This window comes from Mesoplodon bidens (assembly GCF_964165515.1).
Source record: "Mesoplodon bidens genome assembly, chromosome: 4".
In the NCBI taxonomy this organism is placed as follows: domain Eukaryota; kingdom Metazoa; phylum Chordata; class Mammalia; order Artiodactyla; family Ziphiidae; genus Mesoplodon; species Mesoplodon bidens.
The window spans coordinates 160,985,140-161,010,560 of NC_138160.1; the positions used below are offsets into that span (position 1 = coordinate 160,985,140).

General features: G+C 42.6%; 1 protein-coding gene across 5 annotated transcripts in view; it reads right to left on the reverse strand.

The window, feature by feature from the left end:
- Positions 1-2,408: 2,408 nt before the first annotated feature.
- The window catches only part of KCNIP1 (potassium voltage-gated channel interacting protein 1), a gene marked incomplete at both ends in the record, with an annotated part of 348,648 nt that continues 325,635 nt past the window's right edge, over positions 2,409-25,421 (reverse strand). For 3 of the 5 annotated variants that reach the window (XM_081232727.1, XM_081232729.1, XM_081232725.1), the window contains 7 exons: positions 2,409-2,456; positions 4,997-5,059; positions 5,965-6,069; positions 10,509-10,616; positions 11,345-11,415; positions 12,807-12,876; positions 13,637-13,761. In XM_081232727.1, coding sequence (XP_081088853.1) covers positions 2,409-2,456; positions 4,997-5,059; positions 5,965-6,069; positions 10,509-10,616; positions 11,345-11,415; positions 12,807-12,876; positions 13,637-13,761 — 590 coding nt within the window. Of the gene's footprint in view, positions 2,457-4,996; positions 5,060-5,964; positions 6,070-10,508; positions 10,617-11,344; positions 11,416-12,806; positions 12,877-13,636; positions 13,762-18,669; positions 18,703-25,421 lie in introns of all 5 variants that reach the window. The other 2 variants (XM_081232726.1, XM_081232728.1) reach the window with 1 other exon arrangement.

Consider the following 25,421-nt stretch of genomic DNA (forward strand, 5'->3'; position numbering starts at 1 on the left):
AATGATCTCATCAACTTCTGGTTTGTTTTTAAATTTTTTATTATAAAACCCTCTCTGCCTTGCCTTCTGTGATTCTGGTTTCTCTCCCCTTTGGTTATCAGATAACAACTCAGAATTCCTAAATCACTACCAACACGTCCAATAGGAGAGAGAACATCTTTGCCCCATTGTTCCCAGCGCAAGTCTTGAGAGTCATGCTGTGTGGACTGGCATAGGTATCAAGCCTAGCTGTGAACCAGTCACTGTAGCCAGGGGGATGGTTCAGGTCATGTGCTCCATTCACAGCACTGGGTATGGTCCCCACTGTGGCTCTCTATGCACTTTACAATCATGTGGGCAGCTTCTAAGGGATTCTGATGCCGGGGTTCTACACTCAAGAGATTCTACTTCAATTGATCCGGGATGGGGCCCAGGTGTTGGCATTTTTCAAAGTTCCCCAGGTGATTATGATGTGCAGCCAGGGTGGAGAACCATGGCCTAGACATTGTACAGCCTCAGGATGCAGGTTCACACCCCACAGTGGAAAGGTCACAAGAATAGATCGTCTGCTTGGACCTAAGTATATGCCTTGCCAGGGGCCAGCCACATATGTCCAGCAGCCTTAGATGACCACATGGCTGCACTCAGGAAGCTCAAATAGAGAAACAGAGCTGTGGCCTCTATAATCTCCAGCCATAAGCAGCAGCAGCCAATGGCAATCAGATTGGGAATATTTCATCCATGCAGAGGTGTGGTGACCTGCTCTTGCTAGTGATCCACCGGTACCTGAGGCTTTTCCCTTTTCTATATCTGTTTTCTCATCTACTATTTGGATTCAAAGAATGCCTTTGCCTCTCTGAGCTGACTGGAGATGAATGAGATTTGTGTGAGGTACTCTCAGTTCCTTGGGGCGAGGCAGAATCCCCTAGTAGGAAGGCTCTAGGAGAAAGTGGGAAGAGTTTAATCTCTCTATGGAGCTGTGCTACCTTAGGCAGTTTCCCTTACTTCTCTGAGCTTCAGTGTGCAAACCAGCAAAATGAAGACTCTACCTTCCAGAGCATTCTGCCATGAAATGAGATAATGCATATAAGCCCCTAGTGCAGCCCTTGGCACATAACAGGGCTTCAGTAAATTGCTTTTCTTCCAAGAATGCCACTGTTAGCTCTAAATCTTTTTAATGTGATGTCAAATGAGGAAACCAAGACCCACAGTGTCCAATATAAACAATCATTTGCTGTTTATAGGCTGAAGCCTCTTGATCAACTCCTGGACTCCAAGCCCCTCAGCAGGGGGTCCTGACCACCTCTTCATCTCTGTACCACCAGCCACACCATGTGAGGCTCCACACTTTCTATACCAGAGGGTCTTGGGAGTGACACTTGTTCTGGAAGGGGGATGTTGTGAGGAGTCTAATTTTTAAGCTGCATTTGCTTATGGTCACAGTATTTGCATTTGAATTGGATGTTTGCTTGGGAGCAGGGGAGGGTGATGTGCTACTTGACACAGGGCCTGGCACAATGTAGGCACTAATAACTGGATGCCAAAGGAATAGGCTAGCCTTCCCTTTCACAGCTTACCTCTTCTGCCCAATGTCATGGACAAAATGAAGATTAAGAGTGTAAGAAATAGTTCTGTTTATTGATTAGAAGATGGTATAAAATTACAGCAATTTGCAGGCATCCTGGGCTTTCTGGGAGGGTCATGCAGTGCTGGGCTCTAGCAGGAGATGGAGTGGAGGCATGGGCCGCTGGGCATTGGCTCCCTTCCTGTGCATGTTAAGGGACTTGTACCACCAGCACAGATGCTAATATGAGAGAGCATTATTGTCCTTGCCTCTGGAAACAAAGGACGTGTGCAGTTTGGGTCATCAGACAATGCCATGCTTAATCATTCAGTCCTATCCTACATACGTTAGGCGCTGGCTCTCCCAATCTAGTCATAGTAGATTCTAATTGTTCTGTACAATACTCATTCTTCCCACCAAAGAAAGAGAAACAGGCACGTTGGTTTGGGAGACCATCAGCAGTTGATGTGCATTTGGCTCAGGTCATCTTGCTTCCAGATACATCAAGGTCTGCTGGGCTTGGAGGCAGTAGGCTGGGGCACGCAAGCAGAAAACTGTGCGCTTCTGTTTAAGCTCAAGCAGAGGGACCTTCCATAGAGCAGCAGCACGAAGAGAGGAGCATGCTTCCAAGACAAACCCGATTTCATCTTGTCTCTCTCAAGAAGCGGGAGGAGGAAGAGCGGGCAATCAGAGACTGAGCCACGTGATCCTGGGTTCCACAAAATGTCTTTGCAGAGAATTCTTCCAAAGCGCAAAATGTGTTTCTGTCCCGAGGGTCCGCATGTAAAATCAGAAGGAGGGCCGATCAAGGTGTTAAGTTGGTTGTTTCGTAACGTCTCTGAGAGCCGAATGGCTGTGTTCACAGTTACATGACATTTTGGAACAGCTGGAGGGACCTCATGATGTTGTCATCCTGGGATGGGAGGAGGGGGAGAAGAGGATGGTTAGAATTCTCTGAGGCTTCTCCCTGAGAAGCTCTGTAACTTCTCAAATCTCCAGAGCAAATCTCCAGAATGGGTTTCCTATTCAGAAAGAACTCTGCAAGGGTATGAGAAACAGGGAGTAAGGGGTAGGTGGGGACCTAGAAAGTGAGAAGTTCAAAGGGAGAAGCACCTTCTCTGGCTTTAAAGAGGAATTCGGAAAAGAAAAACCCAAATTTTCCAGTAAACCAGCGAGGACTACTTCTTTTAAGAAGCTGTGGGCAATTGCATTTTTATCAAATGCTTGTTCTATACCTATGGAGATGATCACATGTTTTTTTCTTTTTTATTCTATTTTAGTTTACATTTTTCTATTGTATATTCTCTAAGTAGTAAGTATGGAATGTGGAAAATCCTCAAATATTTAGATATTAAACAACACATTTCTAATTCCATGGGTCAGAGAAAAATATTTTGAATTAAAATATAATGAAAATGTGACATATCAACATTTTGAGGATCTAAAGCAGTACTCAGCTAAAGCAGTACTCAGAGGAAAACGTATCCCTTTAAATGCATATATTAGAAGAGAATGGTTGAAAATCAATGATCTAAACTGCCATCTCAAAAATCTAGAAAGAAAACCTAAAAAATTGAATTAAAATAAAAAAGCAGAAGGAAGGAAATAATTTAGAGCACACATAAATGAATTAGAAAGCAGACCTAAAGTAGAGAAAATCAATGAAGTTGATTATGGGTATTTGAAATCTTTTAAAAGTTTCTAGAACAGGGAGGTATAATTGCCTGACAGTTAAGTATATGGATTCGGAAGTCAGGCTGCCTAGATTCTAATCCTGGCTCTGTCACTTACGAGCTGAGTGACCTTAGGCAAGTTACTTAGTCTCTCTGTGCCTCAGTTTCTTCGTGTGTGCAATGGCATTGATCACAGTATCTACTTATAGGGTGGGTTGTGAAAAAGAAGTGAGTTAATTAATATTGCTTGCTAATGTGAGAAACTAAATTGATTAAAAAACTGTTAAGCAAAGTCAAAAAAGCATGGTACACTAGGGCATGGTATTTAAAATTAGAACGATGGGGTTCAAGTTCCATCTTTATCACTTATTGTGCTTTAACCACATCTCTTAAACTGCAGTGCCTCAGTTTTCTTTTTTTTTTTTTTTTTTTGCGGACCTCTCACTGTGTGGCCTCTCCCGTTGCGGAGCACAGGCTCCGGACGCGCAGGCTCAGTGGCCATGGCTCACGGGCCTAGCCGGGCCTAGCCGGGCCTAGCCGCTCTGCGGCATGTGGGATCTTCCTGGGCCGGGGCACGAACCCGTGTCCTCTGCATCGGCAGGCAGGCTCTCAACCACTGCGCCACCAGGGAAGCCCCCTCAGTTTTCTTTAAAATGGGTATGATGAATACTGATGTTCAGCTAGTTCATAATGATTAAAGTGTGGAAATGTTTCTAATCCTGTTGGTAAATAGCTGCTGACCTGAACCTCTCTAGCTACCTGGCTACCTGGTAACTGGTCCAGAACCCCTAGACTACTGAAAGATCCACCAACTCACAGGCTAATACCAACTTTAGCAGGGGTTCTTTAGGGCACTGCTCCAGGGCATTGGTCAAAGTCAGTTAAGAATGATCAATTCTGAGTCTACTCTAGTTATTAAATATTTTGACTATACAGTGACCCTACTGCTCAGGGTTTTTTACATTATGTGAGGTTTACTTAATGTACCTAAAACTTGGTAGGTGTTCACTACATGTTAATAATGTCTCCCCTGCTTTCTTGCATTTGCAGTTCTTATTGGCTGGAACTCAGAGTAACTGTGCACCTTTCTGAGAAAATGTAGGAGTATAAATGCATTTTCTAAATTAGAGGAAAGCAATTATTTCCAGTTCAGTCTCTGGCTGACTCTGGGGCCAGTTTATCCTTTTAGCAACATCAGCATCACCCTTGACCTTCTGAATGGGAATCTGCATTTTAACAAGAACTTCAAGGAGGCTGGTTTGTACATGAAAGTTTTAGAAGCATTGGTCAGGGCACTTTTGTTCACATGAAGATTTCTAGATCCCCATCCCAGATCTAGAGTCTCTGGGTTGAGGCCTGGAAATGTGCATTTTTAGAATCATCCCAGGCAATTCTTATGCACACTATGGTTTAAGAATCACAGCTCTAGATTTTTTTTTCCAGCTACTCCCTTGTAGTCTGGGGAGTGGGTCATCAGGCCAGAGGAAGACTGAAAAATGACAGTGTTGCCCACTTGGAAGTCTGTAGTTTCACAGAGACCCCCTCTGGGCTTTCACATCCCCCTTCTTAGTCTGTGTGGCTCAGCCTGTTACCCAAGACTAGCCACAGACCAGTCTGAGGAGTGGAGATTGTTGAAATTGAGCTGTTGCTGGTGATGGTGATGGTGGTGGCTCTAATCTGAGAAACTGCAGGTTTCTCATTTTCTCCCTTCTGCCTGTCCCCAAGCCCCAGATTTCCTTTCCCAGATATAGAAGTTTTCTGCCCTGAGATCTCTCCTTACCTCCTGACAGGATTCAAGAAATTCATCTAAAGTCACGATGCCATCTTTATTTTTGTCCATTTTCTGAAAGACCCAACAAGAAGCACTTTAAAGAATCTGGTGATATGCATTCCAAAACTTGCTTTCTGTTAACCAACATTCCCCCGAGAATTAGGATGGTCTTTCACTGGCCAGACAACTCCACCCAGGCCCTGGTTACAGCACTTTGACCCCCATGAGCTTCCTTCAAATTAAAAAACTTGCTGTAGATGCTCATCTTCTCATCACCAGATTATTCTGCTGACACCCTAACATGCCTTTCCCAGTCTCACTTCTAGCCTGTCCATCTGGCAGAAAGAACACTGGACATGAGAGGTTCTACTTCTGTCTCTGTCACTTACTGTGTGACCTTGAGTGAGTCTTTAAGCCTCTCTGAGTCTCTGCTTTTCCCATCTGCAAAGTGAGAGGATTAGACTAGAATGAGCTCTGATGTTCTCTGATACTCTCCTGCTAGGTTAATTTTTTTATTAGCACACCATTAAGATTTTGCCACTCTTCTATTCACGGACTAACAGCACCTACTTTTTACCAGAGCAAGGCTAAACACTTTGGTCTAAAGAGCTCACCCTAGTTTCCAAGCCACCCTAGTTTCCACCTGATTTCCCCTTACTCCCCAGACACAAATGCTTAACACCTACACAGATGTGCTTAATGATGTCTTCTCTGTTTACTCTGATCCCCCATTTTTATGGAATTTAGGGTCCACACTCTACCACTTATACTTAATAATATTCTTCCTTATTCTCTTCTGTAGTGCATACTTGTCCATTTAATGAGATAATCTATTCCTGGAGGGCAAGACATCTTGTAATTCTTTTCTGTTTCCTACCATCTGTAGGGCAGGCTTGGACACAAACTACCGCTCAGAGGCTTGTGGGTTGACTGATCTAAGTTGAGCTTAAAGTTCACGCACAGGTGTGTGCTCTTACCTGGAAGAAGACATCCACGTGCTGCTTTGGAGTGTCTTCTTTAAGCACAGGATACGTGTATTTCCCCATCATGTCATAGATGGCTTTGACAATGTCCATCATCTCCTGGAGAGGGGACACAGAAGCACACAGTGTGGGAACCAGGAAGTTAAGCTCTTCTGGGTGACAGTCTGGGGCTCTTTGTCCCCCTTGAGAATGAAAGTGTTTAAAAGGAACTTCTTCAATTGATGAGAGGGAGTTAGAAAGCAAGCTGAAGGGGCTATATTCTGGGAGCCTCCTTCCAGAGAGAGGGCAGTGGAAAATTCTCTTTGTTGTCAGAAGCTCTTGGGTAGCTTGCCTCTTCCTGAGCATTCCTCAGTGAGGGGTTATAAGTGGGATGTGAGCAGACATATTCGTGTACTGATCAGCCCACACCCCATTTTTGGAAGACGCTCTCTCCGCTCCATAATTCCTTTGAATGGTGGGCCTGGGTGGCTGTGTTTGTACCAGGTGACCTGTCACTGTGACCACAGCTGATTGGAACAAATGTGGGCATCCAACTACAGAGCTGAGCCACTCTATTTTTATCTCTTGGGAAGTTTGAGTGAAGAGTTGGAGTTGGTGCCACGGGCAAACCACTTCCGGGTTTTAGCTGAGATCAGGGGAGAGCAGACACCGAAAATTATTCTATTACAGGGAAGAACTTCCATAAAGAGTAGACTGGAGCAGGTGGGGTAGAGGAGATGAGAGGAATTCTGGGAGAAAGGGAGAGAAAGAAGAGAAGTGAGGAGAGTAGAGGGAGAAGGGAGGTGGGACACGGGGGAGGACAGAGAAATATTCTCATAAGCACACGTGCACACACACACACACACAAACGCACACACTCTCTCTCTCTCTCTGAGAAAAGCAGTTGAAGAAGACAGAGGTAGTAACAGGGACCAAGAGAAGCCCCGGAGAGGCAGCGTCTGAGAATGGTTACCCTATCCACTAAAACCTCCTCTGAGGTCTTCCCCCCGCCCCGCCCCCCCGCCATGTTGCTGCCAACCGAACCTATCATTCCTGCAGAGGAGAGTGTGACCAACTTGATCTAAGACAATGCTGGAGGAGGGAGAGGAAAGAGAGGAATAAGAAGAGGAGACTGGTGTGACATGGGGGGAGACTAACAACTTTCTAGCTTGAATGGGGATTAAATGTGTTACACCAAATGACCTATATCTTCTTTTCCACTTTAAAAAATTATTTATTTTTTAAAAGACTTTTTAGAGAAACTACCTATATCTTTACAAGAAATCTCTCAGCTTAAGTTCGTTTATGTTGATGATTTTCTAGCTTTGTAACCAAAAGATCCCTTTCTACAAAGGCAAAAATTACCATTCTTGATTGATGGGGCCAGATAGATGTTAAAAATTCTTTCCTATTTCCTTTCTAATCTTTCATTGATACGGAATAAGTGATCAGCACATACACATTAAAATAATTAACTTGTTCTTTTTATTGCTCTATAGATCTGTTTCCCTAAGAATGTGAGTTCTGAGGACACATGCTTGATCCTTCATTGCTAAGTTCTCTGCACCTGGCACCATGCCTGCCATGGGCTGGGAGCCCAGTCACTGTTGAGTGGCTCTGTGGTGTTTTCCTGATCACACTGACCGGAAGTAGTGTTCCATGGGCTTCCCCATCCCCTACTTGGAATGGGGTAAACGAATGTAGGAAGGCAGCCTTGTCTTCAGGATATTTGATGGAGTGTCTACAGAGACCCGGGGGACGGCTTCTATCTTGGGTTCCTTGCTGCTACTCCTCATTCCATGTGTCTATTTTATTTAATTGTTTTTGTTTTGTTTTTTAACCTATTATTAATCATTTTAGACTTACACAAAACTTGCAAAAATAGTACAGAGCATTCATGTATACCTCTGACCCAGCATCCCCAATGCTAACAATTTGCATAACCACAGCACAATGATGAAAGCTAAGAAAGCAATAATGCTACAATACTAGTAACTACAACACTATAAACAATGCCATAAAACTATTAAACTATAGAGCTTGTTCAAGCTCCATCAGTTTTTTCCCCAATGCCTTTCTATGTTCAAGGATCCCACGTCGCACTCAGTTGTTGTGTCTCCTTAGTCTCCTCTGATCTGTGACCGTGCCTCGTTCTGACTTTGTCTTTGGAGACCATGACTCTTTTGATATGAGTACTGGGCAGTTATTTTGTAGAATGTCTCTCAGTTTGGGTTAGTCCCTGGTTGTCTTATGATTAGACTGAAGTTATGCATTTTTGACAAGAATACCGTAGAAGTGATGTTATATCCTTCTTGGTGCAACATATCAAAGAGGTACATGGTGTTGCTATGTCTTATTACTGGCTATGTTAACCTTGATCACTTGATTAAGGTGGTGCCTGTCAAGCTTCTCCACTGATCTTAGAATCTGTTAGTGGGTCTTGCCTGCAAAAATTATTACTGTAATGTTTGCTTAATGGGGATTTTGTATTTCCTTTATTCCTTCTATGTTTATTAATTGGAATTCTTCTTTAAGGAAGAGTTGTCCTTCCCCTCCCCCAGTTGTTTATGTATTCATTGATTTAAATACGTATTTATTATTTATTTAAATACATAATATATTATTCGTACATATATATTAGTTAGGACTCATGGACATTTACTTTATTTTATAGGTTATAACCCCAAACTATCAATTTGTATTTTGTTGTTCAAATTGTTCTGGCTTTGGCTGTTTGGAACTCCTTCAGGCTGACTTCTGTGGCCTTTTGACATACCGCCCCCCACCCCCCACCGCCATCTTTTCTTTTTTTTAAATAGCACTCCTATTTTTTCAGCACTGCAAGATGCTCCAGGATCATCTTCTTGTATTTTCTCTTTCCCAGGCCTGGAATCAACCAAGTCCAAGGAGGCTGGTTCCTTTTATTGGAGAATGATATTTGTAAACCAAGGTCTTGGGGCTAGGTCTACTCATTGCTCCGGGAGTGTCATTGCTCTTAGGTCCTAACAATGGACAGAACTAGGAAATATATACCTCTATCCATGTGTTTAATTAAAGATGTATGCGTTACAAGTCCTTAACACCCATATGGCTATAGGTTTATTTCCTGAGTAACTTTTATAACATAAAAGACTGAAAGATAAATTTTGATTGCTCTCTCAGGATTTTCATTGCCTACAGTTTTGATGAAACTATTTCCAAATGACTGCCTGGGGAAGATCCAGCTATCTTTTCTAAGAAGCTGCTTATTCACACTTTCTTTTCCTTTTAAGGAGTACTTTATTAATCCTGCCATCCAGAAAGGTCTGATGAGTTTTAATGGGGACAGTTTTGTCTAGTTTGCAAACTAAAAAAAGGGAGCAGGAGTTAGTAAGATTATTCAGTGATGGAATAATGGTTGAATCAAGGTTGAAGATCTTGTTATAAGTCTCATTTTAGGGTCCTTATATATTTTGTAAAGTAGTATTTGAGTATTTTCGAGTATAATATATTGAGTATATATAGAAGCATTTAATTATTTACAAAGTTGAGATAATATTATACATACTACTGTATAAAGTGATTTTTAAAATGTAATGTAACATATAAATTTTTATATCTTATTGCTCTTACATGGTTTTAAATCGCCACCTGTCATTCCATTATATGTATTTACTGGAATTCTTACCACATCTGCTACTAGTGGATATTAGGATTTTCACATTTTGGGGATTGTTCACCACTTTATCTTCAGCACCTAGAACACCTAATAAGCCCTCAAATATATGTTGAGCAAATCCATGACTGAATGAATGAGGAATGAAAATTGGAGAGAAACCTGCAGTATTCAGGTGAGGATTAGAGATGACATTTGTAACTCCAGGCCCTGTGCCTGGCACATAGGAGCTCAGGAAGTGGGATGCTATAAGATGCTAAATCCAAGCTTTGACTGAGATACCAGGATACAGTAGATACCAAAGTGAGTTTTGAGATAGACCTGTGGGTATTTCACTATCTAGATACCACATATACTTTGAGGCTCTAGAAGTGTCAAGCAGTGAAGATTCAGAAATTTATTTGTGATGATTTATTTAGAGATGGCTGCACCTGACCCCCTTCTGAGGTTTTATTAGTAAGCAAAATAGGTTGTGGCTAATATGATTCAACTGGAATCTCCTCTTCCTCAAAGATCTCCCTTTTCTCTTCTAGGTGATGCCTGCAATGCTACTATTGCAGTTTTTACCTTTAACTTGTGGCTGTTAACCTGTTAAAATGCAAATTCCCATGGGAGGAGTTACTCTACACTGAAATAAATTATTTATACCCCCTTTAGAATGTGCATTGAATAAGTGAGAGTGAGTGAATCTGCTTAACCCTTTCTTGAGTGCCCGTGGACAGGGCAGGGTAGGGCAATGGTGGGGGGGCGTCAAAGGTGACCTTCATTTTGTCAGGAACTGCCTCTGCCCCAAAGCAGATCCCTCCTCATTTGGACCATTTCATCCTCATGACTAAGGCTGTTTTCTCTCTAATTAGGTGCCTTCCCTGTAGCTCTCTCATGCCCCTGGCCTCAGCTCACTTACCTCTTTGTTTATGTATCCATCTTTATTGATGTCATACAAATTAAATGTCCACCTTAGTTTCTCATGGACGGTTCCTCTCAGTAAAATTGACAGAGCGGTTACAAAGTCCTGAGAAGTGGAAGAGGCATGAGAGACATTAACCACCAAGCCATCGGGGGGGGGGGGTGAAGCTCTGTCTTTGGGTCAGACTTTGTGACTGCTTTTACAGAATGGTATCTCCCAGGCCCTCTGTCCCCAGAAGGATGTGGCCAAGCTCAGTGAACAGCCCCACCCCCCTTCCATTGCCTACCTTGCCCCATTTTTGGGAAGGAACTTCTGGAGGAAGAACGGAGCTCAGTGTGTACTGACACCTACTGTTGCCTTATCCCATGGCTACAATTATTGTACAGGTGGTGGCATCATCTGGCTAAGAACGTGGACTCTGGAAACATACCACCTGAGTTCAAAGCCCTCCTTTACCACTTACTGTTTGACCCTGGGAAAGCCACTCAATCTCTCTCTGCCTTACTCTCCTCTTCTGTAAACTGATAATAAATAATAGAACCCTACCTTGTTAGGGTTACTGTGAGGATTAAATGAGTTAATACATGCAAAGCACTAAGTACAGAGACTGCAGCATGGTCAGCGCGGTGTGCATGTGAGCGATTAGACTGTTATCGCTAGTCCCTGAGGTCCTGAGTTCCTGGAGGGTAAGGGCAGTTGCTTCTTCTCTCTTCAGGAAATCCTTGTTAAATGGTAAAGGACTGAAGCATTTGATGGTCCACTCCTTCTCCTAACATCTCCATGGTTTAGAGGAAGAGTTATGGGGACCCGGGGCCTCTCAGAGACAAGCATACCTCGAACTTCACGGAGCCCGTCTGCGTGGTGTCGAAGGCGTGGAAGAGGTAATGGGCATACATGCTGGCATCTGCAAGGCACAGAAGGAAAAGCAGGTGATGGGAGCAGGGGTCCTGCAGAGGGGAGTGAGATCACTTGAAAACTGTAAGAAAAAGAGGGTGATGCTAGGGTGATAGAAAGGAGAAGATTACAGAGTGGGAAAAACTGCTGCTGTGACCTGAGACCTGTTTGGCTTTTCTGGGGTTTAGGTGGGAAGTTCTGGCAAGAGCTGAGACAGGCCCTTGCTCCTAAGTCTAGCCATCCCCAGAGAGAGACGCTCCTGCCTATGTGTATAATTCTTGTTGGATGAATGACACGGTACTTGTGTGGAGAAGGTGCTCTTCTGAGTGGCAGCACAATGCCATGGAATGAGCACCCATTAGGGAGCAGACAGACCTGGACTTGGAGAGCAGCTCTGTTACTACCTAGCTGTGCAACCCCAGGCATCTAACACAACCTCTCTGAGCTTCACCTTCCCATCTCTGCACAATGTTAAACTTTTCACATAGCCATAGCATCAAAACCATCATCAAGCCTGCCACATAGTCAAAACTCAATATAAGAGTGGCTCCATAGGACTCAACAAACATCGGTTCTGGGGCCTGCATGGGGTGAAGCTGCTCCCACCTGGGGGAGGGGTCCTGTACTGGGTCCCACACCTAAGAAGGCTGCTGAAGAGGTCCATGAGAAACGGAGCCCAAGAAGTGTCTGGGACACTTGGATCTCTGTTTCATCAGGACCCGGGGAAGGGGTCCTGCAGGAGATGGCTCCTGGGGCAGGAAGTAAGTTGGCATGTGACACATTGAAGCCACAGGAAGAGCCTCTGATGCCCCAGACCCGTGGGGTCAGAGCAGGTTCCTGTAGGAGTCAGGCAGAGTGACATAGCGGCTCTGAGCCTGGCACAATTGCTAACCTGATTTATAAGCACAATTTTATTCAACCTGCATCTTTTTGGATTCCTTTATTTTTATAGTCTCTGGTATTTACTAAAGTTCTTTTTCAAGGAAAGCTGTTTTAAGGAAAGGATGGAGTATAGCACAATGGTAGGCCTATCATGGCAAAGCTTTAGACAGACACTTTGGGATCTAATTCTGGTCTGCCACTCAGTAGCTGTGCAATCTTCCGTGAACTGCTTAGCCTCTCTGAGACATAGTTGCCCGGATCGCAGCTTTATAGAGCTGTTAGGTGATTTTGTGATATTGCTTTATCATTCTCCTCTCTGGGAGAAGGTCCATTTTCAGAGCTCTTTTCTGCTAAAGCTTGAGTGAATTCCACACCTTGCAATACGGGAGGAATTCTGCTGAGTTCTCCCCAACCTTGAAGAGGAGGCAGATAACAAGGAAGTATGAACATGGAGGAAGGAAGGCTGCCAGAGGATGAAGAGAGGGAGCCAGGAGGGATCTGTTTCAAGATCGGACTCACCTCCATGCGGGAAAAACTGAGCGTAGATCTGCTTGAATGTTTCTTCATTGACCATACCACTGGGGCACTCCTGTGTGAAGGGGGGAGAGTTAGCGGGAGTGTCTGAGAGCCTTGGGGTTCCTTGTGATCCCTGGTGGGCAGGGACTGGGCAACCACCTGTGCACCTCTGTATCTCCAAGGTGAGTGGCTGGGAGATAGTTCCACCTTAGGACTGAAGCTGCTTTGCAAAATGATGAGATGTCATCAGAGAACGGGCACTGTGAGGTGGAACGAGTCTGGGCTTTGGGATTAGAAAGACCTGGGTTTGGATCCTGGTTCAGCCCCTTCTAAGCTTTGTAACTTGGGTGAGTCAGTCTCTGATTCTCAGTGTCCTTACCTGTAAAATGGGGCTACCAGTACCTTTTCAGCAAGACTATCATGAGGTTAAATATATGAAATAATGAGGTAAATTAATACATTGGCTATCAGGCTTGTACTTCAGTCTGTGAGCTTGGTTAGCAGCAGACCTAAATCCCATCATTTCTGGGGCACCAACAATATTGACAGTGTGAATGGGTTATGCTCAGGCTAGTATCTGGGCCAAGGCTGTGCCATCCTGTGAAGTCTCTGGGCTGTTGGCCAGTTTCCCATCTACTGAGACTGCCTCATTCTTGCCTGGCATCTTCCTCTAGCCAGGTGACCGTGCTCTCCTGTTTCCTTTATAGATTTGGCCTTCCTTTTACAACTACACATGTGCAAAAATCTCTCTGATGGGTCCCTTTGGCATTTGGGAGAGCTTAGTGCCAAATGGGAAATCCTGCCCGGGCCTTCAGAGGCCGTGTGGGTCTTACATTTTTGAAGCCTCGATAAAGGACTTGCAGCTCCCTCTTGGTGAAGTTGGTCTGGGCCTCAAGCTGCTCCAGTCCCTCAGGCCGATGGCAAACCATGGTCATCTCCAACTCGTCTTCAATCTTATCTGGAACCAGAGGAGATGGCATGGAAGCAGCTAACCTTGGTGGTCACTTGTCAGCACACAGTCTGGGCTGTCAAAAGGGTGGTGTGGTGACCTGAGACATAGGGTCATGGGCTGGGGGGTCACACTGCACATGACCTTCCTGCTTTGAACCCCACCTCCCTGCTCAGTCACTTTCTGTCTTACCATCAGTCCAGCCATTACTCCAGCTGTGTCGGATACCACCTAGGGAGGGAGCTTCAGCCTTGGAGATAAACGTGTTCCGAGTGGAGATGAGGGCAGAAGTGCTAAAGATAAGTCCACAGGAAAACATTTCCTTTTCTTTCAAAATAATTGCTCTGCATATTCAGTTTGCTGCCCATTGAACCATCTGAATATTCTAGAGACACAGGTAAGTGAGCAGATTGACTAACATCCTCCAAACAGCAAAGGGAGACAAATTTATTTAAAAAATCGTGGAGTAAACTCTCACCATTTAGGAAACTAGAGGAAGACTAGCTTGATTTGGCAAAAAGTACAAATTACAGCATGTTAAGTATTAATTTAAGAATGTGAATGCCCTTCCCGGTATTGTAATATCTACCAGACATCCTTAAATAATAGGAAAATGACTTAAATGGGAGCTACTTTATATAAATGAAAGTTTCTGAAGTATTTGAAGGGCTCTAAAAACAGTTGTTTTAAGTCGCAGTTTATCCCTCCTACACATACTATTATACAATGCAATGTAATTTTGCACTAGTTATTTAGAAAGTGTCATTTAAAGCATCCCATTGCTCTGCCCATCTCCTACTGTAGGATCACAAAATCTATATAAGTGTAACTTTCAACGTTTTACCATCACAGAAGGTAAGTGAGTGTTTTCCTCTGGGCGCTGCCAGAATGCTTTCTATAAATTTACTCCAATCAAGAATCAATTGCCATCTAACCTTCTTGGCCCATTATTGCCACGCAGGTATCACCAAATCCATGTATTGAACAACTGTAAATATGGGCTGGCAAGAGTAGTGATGAGATGGGCATCACTCCATGATGATGGAGAGTGAAGACAGGCTGAGTTTCTATCTGAGAGAACAGGATGAGCAGGTGCATTATGCTGTGTGCATTTCCCTAGCCAGTGTCAGTCCTTTTGCATCAGATTTTCTCCGCAATTGTCACTTTTCCTTTGAGACTCTGATCTCAATGCAAAAGGAATCCGTCAAAGTGAGTTTATATCTTATATCTCCTCTCTAAGGTAATGGACATTTGGGTAAGGTTCCAAGGGAGAGACAGAAGAACCTGGTAACAATTCCCAATTGTCATCTTTCTTACATACTGGGAAACACATATCATCTTATCCTACAGAGAGTAAAGCAGATTATTCAATATAAATAAGACTCTGTTTATGCAGAATAGCTGCAAGTGGCCAATTTCCTTATAATTTGAATAGAGCCTTTAAATACTGTTATGTTTCTAGCTAACAAGTTAAGTAGCAATTACTTAAATACTGCAGCATTCTCAAACAAACAAAAAACCCCACGTAAGCCTAATTCAGAATACTCACATATATTTTCAACTCATTTAAAATTAGAATTCAAGTTGTTGGTTTAAATTTCCTAGCATTAGATTTAATAGCAATTTTATTTTTAAAAATGCACAGATGTTTAACCCTGAAAAGAGGTGAAAGTTATATTAAAATGTAAATAAGGAAGACACAAATGTATTTTTGGAAGAAAAGGTGTACTTTTGAAGGCATCTAGTATACATTTCCGAGTTATCTTATCCAGAAGCTTAAAAGATTTTCTTTTTCAGTATTGATTGTGATTAGATTCTTCACAAGCTCAGGGAAATCTCTTTGCGGAAGTTTGAGAGAATCTTTCTGACTCAGAAACTGAACTTGGTAACTGTCTCTTTCATTAAAAATGCACTGGTTATAGATATATCAAATATTAAAACCACTTCATTAAGATAGAACTGGTTTGTTTACTGTCTGACCAGCAGGATCAGTTTCTGTATTGAAGAGATTCTGTAACATCTGAATATTGACTGCTAAGCTTTTGTTTTGTTTTGCTTCTTCATCACCCTCTAATTGTCAGACTATGGTAAGTAACATCAGTTGCTGAAGGAAATTTACATATTTGGGATTCAAGATGCTGATGCTGGGAAATCGCCCACACGGTGGGTGTTAGGGGCTTCAACCAGTGGTTCTTGAATTTTTTTTACTGTGTTTCATAGTAAGAATTACAATTTACATCACAATCCAGTATACATAAAGGGAAAATTTTATAAAATGTTTTGAAGCAAGGGTTTCATGAAATAGAGTACCATTTCATGAAATGGTACTTTCCCTCAGTAATGTGGGATATACTCTGTTCTCAAATTTAATCATTCCTTTATAAAAATGTGCTGATTGTGACTCTCATGGTCATGATTTGGGAATGGAAAACACTAATTTAATTTGCCTACACTCGTAGCAGCCTTATGGGTGCCTCTAGAACGGCTTCTGCATAATTTAAGCATTCTTTTGCCTCACATGGGCTCTCACTTCTCTTTCTCTGTATGCTTCATGGTTCTGGCCACTGTAAATATATTCTGAAGAAACTCTGAAAGGGGCTGTGGAGGTTTTAAAATCCTTGCTTTCCCCTGGGGAGCCTCTGAGTGCTATCCAGGCGGTCCCACAAAGGGAAGGAGGGTGGCCCAGCTCTCTGGTTGGAGGAAGAGGAAACAGAATTAACAGATGTGAGCCTCCTTGACAGTTTCTTCTGAGGTTTGTTAAGAGTTTCTGAGGCCAGGTGTTGCTTGTTATTATTATTTTTATTATTAAAAATAATGTTGAGCCAGTTACTAAGTCAGGTTGAGTTTGGATGATAAAGATAAAAATTAACCCAGAGATCTAATACAATGGTGATCACTACCTAACAAGAATAAATCAGAATACCTTTTGTTTGTAAACTACTTTTACTCTGTAAAATGTTTTCATGCCCGTTGTCCCACTAAAACTTTGTGTGTGGTGGGAAGTGGGGGAACATTACCCTCTCCATCAGAATATTAGGAAGATGGGGGTCCTAACAGATCAAGGTTTTTCTAACTGTAAGTACCTTAAAAAGTGACGAACAATCTATCACTGGGGGCAGTTAAAGCAAGATAGAATAACCAACTGTAGAGGATGCGACACAGGTAATTCCCAGACTGAAGGAAAGTTTGGAGGAGATGATTCAGATTATGTGGACCTTAATGTTTTGGGGTCACAGACTTTTCTGAGTGTGGATGAAAGCGATAGGCCCTCTTAGAAAAAGAAAATTCACCTAACCATGGCAATTTGCCTATACTTTCCATGAGTTCCTGTATCTTTCAAACACATGGAGCCCATGTTGAGGACTTCTAGCACAGGAGATGTCTTCCACACTCTGTCACTAACTGGCTTTGCCTGAGTCCTAGGTCACATAGCCAGCTGGTGACAGAACTGGACCTCAAATCCAGCCAGTCCAGGGCCTGTTTTATAGATCTGGCTTCCATGTGCCCCTACAACGGCTTCTGCTTCCCTCGAGCACAAAACTGCAAATTGATTGTGACCATCCTTGCAGTAGTTCTGCTCTTGACAAGCTCTGTGCCCGTGTACAAGTGAGGCCCTTAGACTATGAGCAATAGGACGGCCCAAGTCTTTGGTCTTCTCTCTGCTGAGGGTCTCCTCTGTTAGGTCCATAACCATTACACGACCAAAGACCATGGCTGTGACCCTCTCCTTCTTCCTGTACTGGAAAATATTTTCTCCATCATGGGGTCTCTGGATTGGATTGTGTAACCACCCATTTAGTTTTTGTTGTTGTTGTTGTTGTTGTTGTTGTGGTACGCGGGCCTCTCACTGTTGTGGCCTCTCCCGTTGTGGAGCACAGGCTCCGGACGCACAGGCTCAGAGGCCATGGCTCATGGGCTCAGCCGCTCCGCGGCACGTGGGATCTTCCCAGACCGGGGCACGAACCCGTGTCCCCTGCATCGGCAGGCGGACTCTCAACCACTGCGCCACCAGGGAAGCCACCCATTTAGTTTTGAGGTTACAAAATGTGTTGGTCATTGGCATGAACACAGTCCAAAGATAGGTCTTGTGTGGCCCATAAAATGTGTTTTAATTTTGTTTGGAATTTCCCACATTTAAAGTTGAGAGATTCATGCACAAGTTTGGATTACTGATGTCTCTTGGAAAATGGGATTCTCTGACAACTTTGGTCTCAACTTCTCACAAGGTAACAGCTTATCAGAGCTGAGCAGGGGCTGAGCCCTCTGAGCAGTGAAAGCCTCTAGTGCGCCCTCTGTTCACCCCTGGCTCGCTTACTTCAGTTGTGTTCCCTGCTTGGTCCTGCAGGCATCTGAGTTTTTGGCTCCTGATCTATACCCACTTGCCCTTCCACCCACTACCATTCTCCTACCTCACATCACCCAGTCTACCACCTCTCTCTTCCTCACTATTTGTTTATTTAAACACATTCTGCTTTGTTTCACAAAGGACTTGAAGCTGATTATATGAAACACATGTAATAAAATAAAAAGAGATAAGGTAATAGGAAAAACTGCCTCAGAACATATTGATTAAATTAGGAGGTCGAGACCCCGGGGGAAAAAGAGAACATAGAAATTCAGGTCATTCGTTCTAAGCAGTTCCTACACTTGAGCCACAAATTGGCTCTGAGATTTTACATATATCTTATTGTCTGTGAGAGAAAAACCATATCAGTTTCTTAAGGGGAGCAAAATTTTTCCTGCAACTTGTCTCTAAAAGAATGTTTCCAACTGTTTCTATTTAGGTGGGGTTTGCTGTTAAGGGGCACAGAAAGTTGGTCAGTGAGAAGACTAATTACAAAATATATACTTGATTAAGAAGCTCTCCCACTGAAAGTAATGTGACCGAAGTAGTCAAGTTAGTTTAAACCTTTTTACCTCTCTGATACTGGTAATGCCACCAGGCGATGTCTAAGAAAAAGTAAGAAAACATTTTACCAAAACCATTCATCAAACAAGCAAAACACGCTTTTATTTTCTATGGAAAGTCTGCTCTGAGGGTATCCAGGTCACCATCCAGCTTGACATATGCAAAGAAGTCTCTTGTTAACAGAGCTGGGACTGACCTTCTCCCATGGTCAGAACAGGCAAGAGCAACGGGTCACCTTGCAGTGCCCATGGCTCCCGGCAGGGAGCTCCTTGAGCATGCCCGCAGTCATGCAGCCATGCAGCCCGAAGAGAGGTGGGATGCCATGGGGCAGAGGATGAACGAATGTGGATGGGCCTTGGAAATACCTGCATGTTTGATTGAAGAGTGGCTTATAAAATAACCCTCCACAACAGAGGCCCCATTGCCACACTCTGCCACTTGGTGATTTGAAGCTGCATTCTTGCAGGATTCTTCATTCACTCACTCAACAACTATCAATGAAGTACCTACTATGTGTATCTCAGTGAATGAAACAACTCTGTTCCCTGCTCTCGTGGAGCTTACAATCTACAAGTCTTTGCTTCTCTCTTTCCTTCTCAAGCTTGATAAGTAACACAGATGCAGAAGAGGAAAAAGGGCTACTGAAGAAATGAATTAGCACATTCGGATGAGTGGGCAGAGCGGTTGAAGGCAAAATCCCCTATTACACTGAATGTAAAACATAAGGAAAAACATCAGACCTGGAAAATCCTCCATTGCACGGTGGAGTAGGGTGGATCCAGGTCCCAGAGAGTGGGAAGCAGGCTCTATTTGCTGCTCTCCTGCTGGCCTTTTTGGACCGATTTGGGGGTCAGCCTAGTTTCCTCTGTAGGCTATTATGTGAACTTCCTCCTGTCTTTCCAGTATCCCTGACCAAGAGTGCATACGGCAGACCAGCCACCACTTTTAAGTGTGTCTTAGTCACTCCTTACCCAAAGCCCCAGGCAGGAAAGGCTTATTTTCCTGCTGCCCCTAAAAGAGGTGGTATAGGTGGATGTCCTTTGGTAAGTATTTCTGCTCTTGTCTCCTGACCTGAATCCCATGGGAGAAACTTATTTTGTTGGATTTAGTTGCCCCCTTTATCACTCTGATGGGTAGCATTTGTATTTGTTTTTCTAGTAGAGTTTTTTTTTTTTTTTTTTTTTTTTTTTGCGGCACGCAGGCCTCTCACTGTTGTGGCCTCTCCCGTTGTGGAGCACAGGCTCGGGACACGCAGGCTCAGCGGCCATGGTTCACGGGCCCAGCCGCTGCGCAGCATGTGGGATCTTCCCGGACTGGGGCACGAACCCATGTCCCCTGCATCAGCAGGTGGACTCTCAACCACTGCGCCACCAGGGAAGCCCTACTAGTAGAGGTTATTTTTAGAACGGTTTTAAGTTTATAGAAAAATTGCACAGAAAATAGAGAGTTCTTATGTACCCCACCCTCACAGTGTCCCCTATTTTAACATCTTGCATAGGTGTGGTATATTTGTTACAATTGAAAAACCAGGATTGATATATTATTTTTAATTAAAGCCCATAGTTTACATTTGAGTTCACTCTTTGTGTGGTATAGTTCTGTAGGTTTTGACAAATGTATAATGCCATGTATCCACCATTATAGTATCCTACAGAATAGTTTTACTGCTCTAAAAATGCTAGGGTAGCATTCTTGCAGAGATATGTCTAAAACTATGGGCTGACCTTCTCTGGCATGCCAGGAATGTGACAGGTATTGGGAGAGAGATGAAAAGATATAATGTCTGTTCATATGGAGTTCTTAGACTGATGGGTAGGGCACACACATAGACCAAGAATTACAAACTCAAATGCCAATTAATTTAGATGAGTTGGATGATGTATGTACAACCATAGAGAGTGGTGGGAACTGAGAACTGGAGAGCCATTGCCCCATGAAAGGGAAATAGCTGTTATGCAGCCAGTTGTTGTCACGTAGAATTTAAGCCTGGTGAGTCCAGATCTTCAGATTTTTCAAGAGATGCTACTATTAAAAGATGATTTGTGTCCTGATTCCTAGCTGTTATCAATGAATTTAACATTTATACATACAGCATGGGCCAAATATAATATTCCTGTTTGTAGAATATTGTGAATTGCTGGTCTGGAATTCTTCATTGGCAAATCATTCTAAGCAGTGTGGATATGGCTAAGACACTGGGAGCCAAGAGGAGGAAGCTCTTAACTAATGCCACTTGGATGGAGGGGACCAGAAGGGGCCGCAGGGAAGATTTCAAGGGGAGGTGATAATTTATTTGAGTCTTGAAGGAAGAGGGACAAAGGAACAGCATATGAAAAGGCACAGAAGCAGAAAAGGCCCTGGAATTGTAAGCTTTCTTGTAGCAGAGCTGACCTCTCACTGAGAAAAGCTAGAAAAGGAGGATTAAGAAAATCACATCTGTTTGGAGACCTACCAAGGTAGCCTGAACTTTAGAAGCCACGATTCTGGAGGGAAGAAAAACTCATTAAAGTGAGTCTGACAATCAATGCTGCTTTTTAACTCAAGTGCGTTTAAAGTGGCATGGGTAATAAGATTGAGAAACTGAGCAAAAATGGTCTGCTAAGCAAAGAATGTGAGCAGAACTCTCAGCAATCTGGGAAGACAAAAATTGGATCAGTGCCACAAAGACATTCAGGACTTGAGGGGCCCAGACTGGAGGGGCCACAGAGAAATGAGCCTGGTAGCCCTAGCTGCTTATTCCCTCAAGGCTTTTGCTAATTCCTAAGTGACACAGGTCAAGAGAAACTGAGCAAAAGCCACGGCCAAAATGTGGTAGAGCCAAACGGAGCTTTTGGCAGGCTCACAGTGTTGGGAGTTAAGTGCTGGAGTTCTGGGTCTTCCTAGGAGGAGGGTTCCTGGTAAACACCCAGGCTTTCAGTTTGACCCCTAAAGGATTACATCCTAGGAGCAAGAACAAGTTAGAAATAGATCAGGCCTTACAAAGATTGAAATCCAGCCTCAAAATAGCTCAGTGCCTGTTTGGATTAAGTTTACCTGCCCCTACTCTGTTACCTCCTAGAAGTTGAAGGCTCAGCTAGGTAGTTTACAGATTTTTTATTCTAATGTCCACTTTTCATTGAAAACTTGACAGGCATATTAACAGACAGGACCAAAAGAAAAAGATAGAATATAGCAATGTAGGAATAGATTTATGGGATTTAGATATTGGACCAATCAAACATGGGCTTTAAAATAATAATGAAATATGCTCAAGAAAATAGATAAAAAGGTGGAGAATTTTACCAGAGGACCAGAATATATACAAGAAAGTAAGTTTAAAATTCTAGAAATGAAAAGTGTATTATCCAAAATTAACAACTAAATAGACCAATTTATCAGTAGGTTATGCACAGATGAAGAGAAAATTAATGATTTGGTAGATAGGTTGAGAGAAAAATATACTTACTGATGCACAAGAGAGAAAAAAATGTGAAGTACAGATAAGAGCATAAGACATGATGAAAAATTCTAACTTAGGTATAATTGGAGTTCCAAAAACGAAGGAGATAAAGAATGATGCTGAAGCAATATTTGAAGAGATAAATAAATGAGAATTTAAAAAATGGATATAATAAATCAAGCCACAGATTCAAGAAGCACTACAAACCTGAAGCAGATAATCACAAAGAAAAACCACACCTAGGAACATCACAGTAAAACTGCTGAAATACAAGACAAACAGAAAATCTTCCATACAAGAGAGTAATCTTCAAGTTATAACCAAACCTTAACTAAATGCTGCTTGCAAGCATAAAGACACAGCAAAGGCAAAAGTAAAAGAATGTAAAAGGATACAGCATGCAAATACAAATCAAGAAATCCTGTCATGGCTATTTTAACATCAGCTAAAATAAACTTTAAGGCAAGAAGCTTTGCTGGAGAGAAAGAGGGAGTTTTCATAATGAAAGGGGCCATTCACTAGGAAGACATAACAAAATTCTAAATTAGTATGCAATAAGAATATAACTTGAAAATACATATACAGCAAAGGCTAACAGACCCAAAAGGAGAGATAGCAAATTCATAATCAGAATTGGAGATTTTAAAACACCTCTCTCAGAAACTGATAAAAAAAAGATCAATAAGCGTATAGAAGATATGAGCAATGCAATGAACAAACTTGGCCTCACTGACACATGTAGATCTCTTTACCCAACAATCATAGAATACACACCCTTTCCAAGTGCACATAGAACACTTACCAAATTTGATCGTTTCCTGGCTCCTAAAGCCAATCTCAAAAAAGTTCAAAGAACTGAAATTATTCAGAACGTTTTCTGTCCAAAGGGAAATTAAACAAGAAATCAAGAGTAAAAAGAAAACAAGGAAACCTCCAAATGTTTGGAAATCAAGCAACATGGTTCTAATTCCTAAGTGTCCCATGTATCAAAGAAGAAATCTCATGGAAATCAGAAAGTATTTTGAAGTAAATGACAATGAAAATATGACATATTGAAACTTGTAGGATGCCATTAAAACTGTACCCAGAGGGAAATTTAAAAGAGCATAACATACTCGAGCTGCAAATAATTTATGTGACAGTGTGCATGCAGTTGAATGCTGTGCTATCTCTTTTATCATATTTTTCGTGTTTCCAGAGATTCATTTTTAATGTTGCCTAAACTGTGTTCGTTATACTGGAGACTATATTAGTGATAGCATGCTGGCATTTGAAAATGTAATTTTTTACTCTCCCCTATACATAGGTTTGTTGGTTTATTCTGGGCAACTTTAACACCATCTTTTGATTGACAGATTAACCCAAGGTAATCAGGGGTGAAGATCCTTGTTGGTGTCTGTGTGGAACAGAGGGGGAAATAAGCTCCATTTGGACCCTTAAGTATAATCCTGGAAGCTGAGATTCTTACAGCCAAGGCTTAGAGGTGAGTCATAAGCTCAAGCAGACACACACAGCACACAACTCATCAGCTCTGAATTTTATAAACTTAACGATGAGTCTCAGGAGTGCTGAGCCTTGATAAAGATTTTTCTGAGTGTTCCAGACATTTTTTTCAGTCTTCTTGGTTCAATAAAACTCAAATCATGTTTTGCTCCAAGCATTGGTTCTCTTAATCTTGAAACCCTCCTGACCCTTCTAAACAAAATTGAATTTATATGTTTCTCATTCATTTACACCTTATTCCTGAAAATGTTCTGAAGAAAACAGAGTCCTACCAAAAATAATATTTGAGTACTGCTACTTCCATCAGATGGGAGGTTTTCCAGATTAAATGTCTCAAAAAATATATATATACTTACTTGAAATATATATATATGTATATATATGTGTGTGTGTATGTATATATGTACATATATATATATATATATATATATAGAGAGAGAGAGAGAGAGAGAGAGAGAGAGAGAAAGTATTTCAGTTCTCTGACCTTTCTCCTCAAATGGGGGTGTTTTTGAGGGTGGCCTTCAGATCAGCACACTGGGTGAGGTGTGTGGAAGGGGCATGTCAGATGCACATTGCACTTCTTGGGGGGGGTGGTAGTGGTAGAAATTGTCAGGAATGTAATGCAATTATTAGAAGTCCACAAAATCACTACACAGATTGTGGCATAAGTCACCATTCTTTTGATTGTGTGGCCGTGTAACATTCACACAGTTTTCATCAAGAATGAAAAAACAAAGAAACTCCTGGGAAAGAAGTAAGTCACCTACGTCCCAGGGTTGGCAGGAAGAAGGAGCCCTAAAAGGTATTTCAGGACAAGGAGCAAGGCTACATATATTAGGGACTGTTGTGTCCCCTCATCTCCAAAGCAAACACTTCTGTCCAGCTAAGCCCCCGACCAGGCTGCAGAGTAGAAATAAATGTCAGGCTCACTGCAGTGTCTCAGCCACAAGCAAAAATCTCTATATAATGTTGTAAGTGGACCTTTTTGTCTGGAAAAAGTGTCCCCGGATGAAACTTTTGATGATTTATTTAGGTAGCTCCAGCAGTTTCTACAGCTCTAGGGGGGAATTAGTTATATCCTGCCACCAGCTAGTATTCAGGAAGTAGTGGGGAAACCTCCCACCATGTCTCCTTTGGTCTCATCTGGACATTGCTCTGAAGTTCCAGCACATGGGGACAGTTAGTTAATGAGCAGTGGCTGCCCTGCTTTGGGGACAGAGGGCATACTATGCAGGATGAGTGGTTCTAGAATATTTCTGCAGGAAATCAGAGGATTACATGGGTGGGATTTTGTTACTTCTCTTGACTGGGAGGCTAAAATGATTTATTGCAAATTAGGTGGAGGAAAAAATAGTGTCTAGATGCTTTTAGTATTAAGATGGAAAAATGAAGGTACAGAGAGAGGCTGAAGGAATTACTCAAAGGAAAAGTAAAATTGCCATGTGAATAAGACTTGTCTCGGGCTTCCCTGATGGCGCAGTGGTTGGGAGTCCGCCTGCCGATGGAGGGGACGGAGGTTCGTGCCCCGGTCTGGGAGGATCCCACGTGCCACGGAGCGGCTGGGCCCGTGAGCCATGGCCGCTGGGCCTGCATGTCCGGAGCCTGTGCTCCACAACGGGAGAGGCCACGGCAGTGAGAGGCCCACGTACCACAAAAAAAAAAAAAAAAAGACTTATCTCAAGTTGGCATAGAATTTTCTCATTCATGGAAACTCATTGGATCAAGGTCAGGCTAAGGTGTCAGTCTTTCAGTCTGCTTTTTGAAGAGTAGTTAACTGCCATCCAGATAACTTGACAACTTCCTGAGTGATGGTTTCCA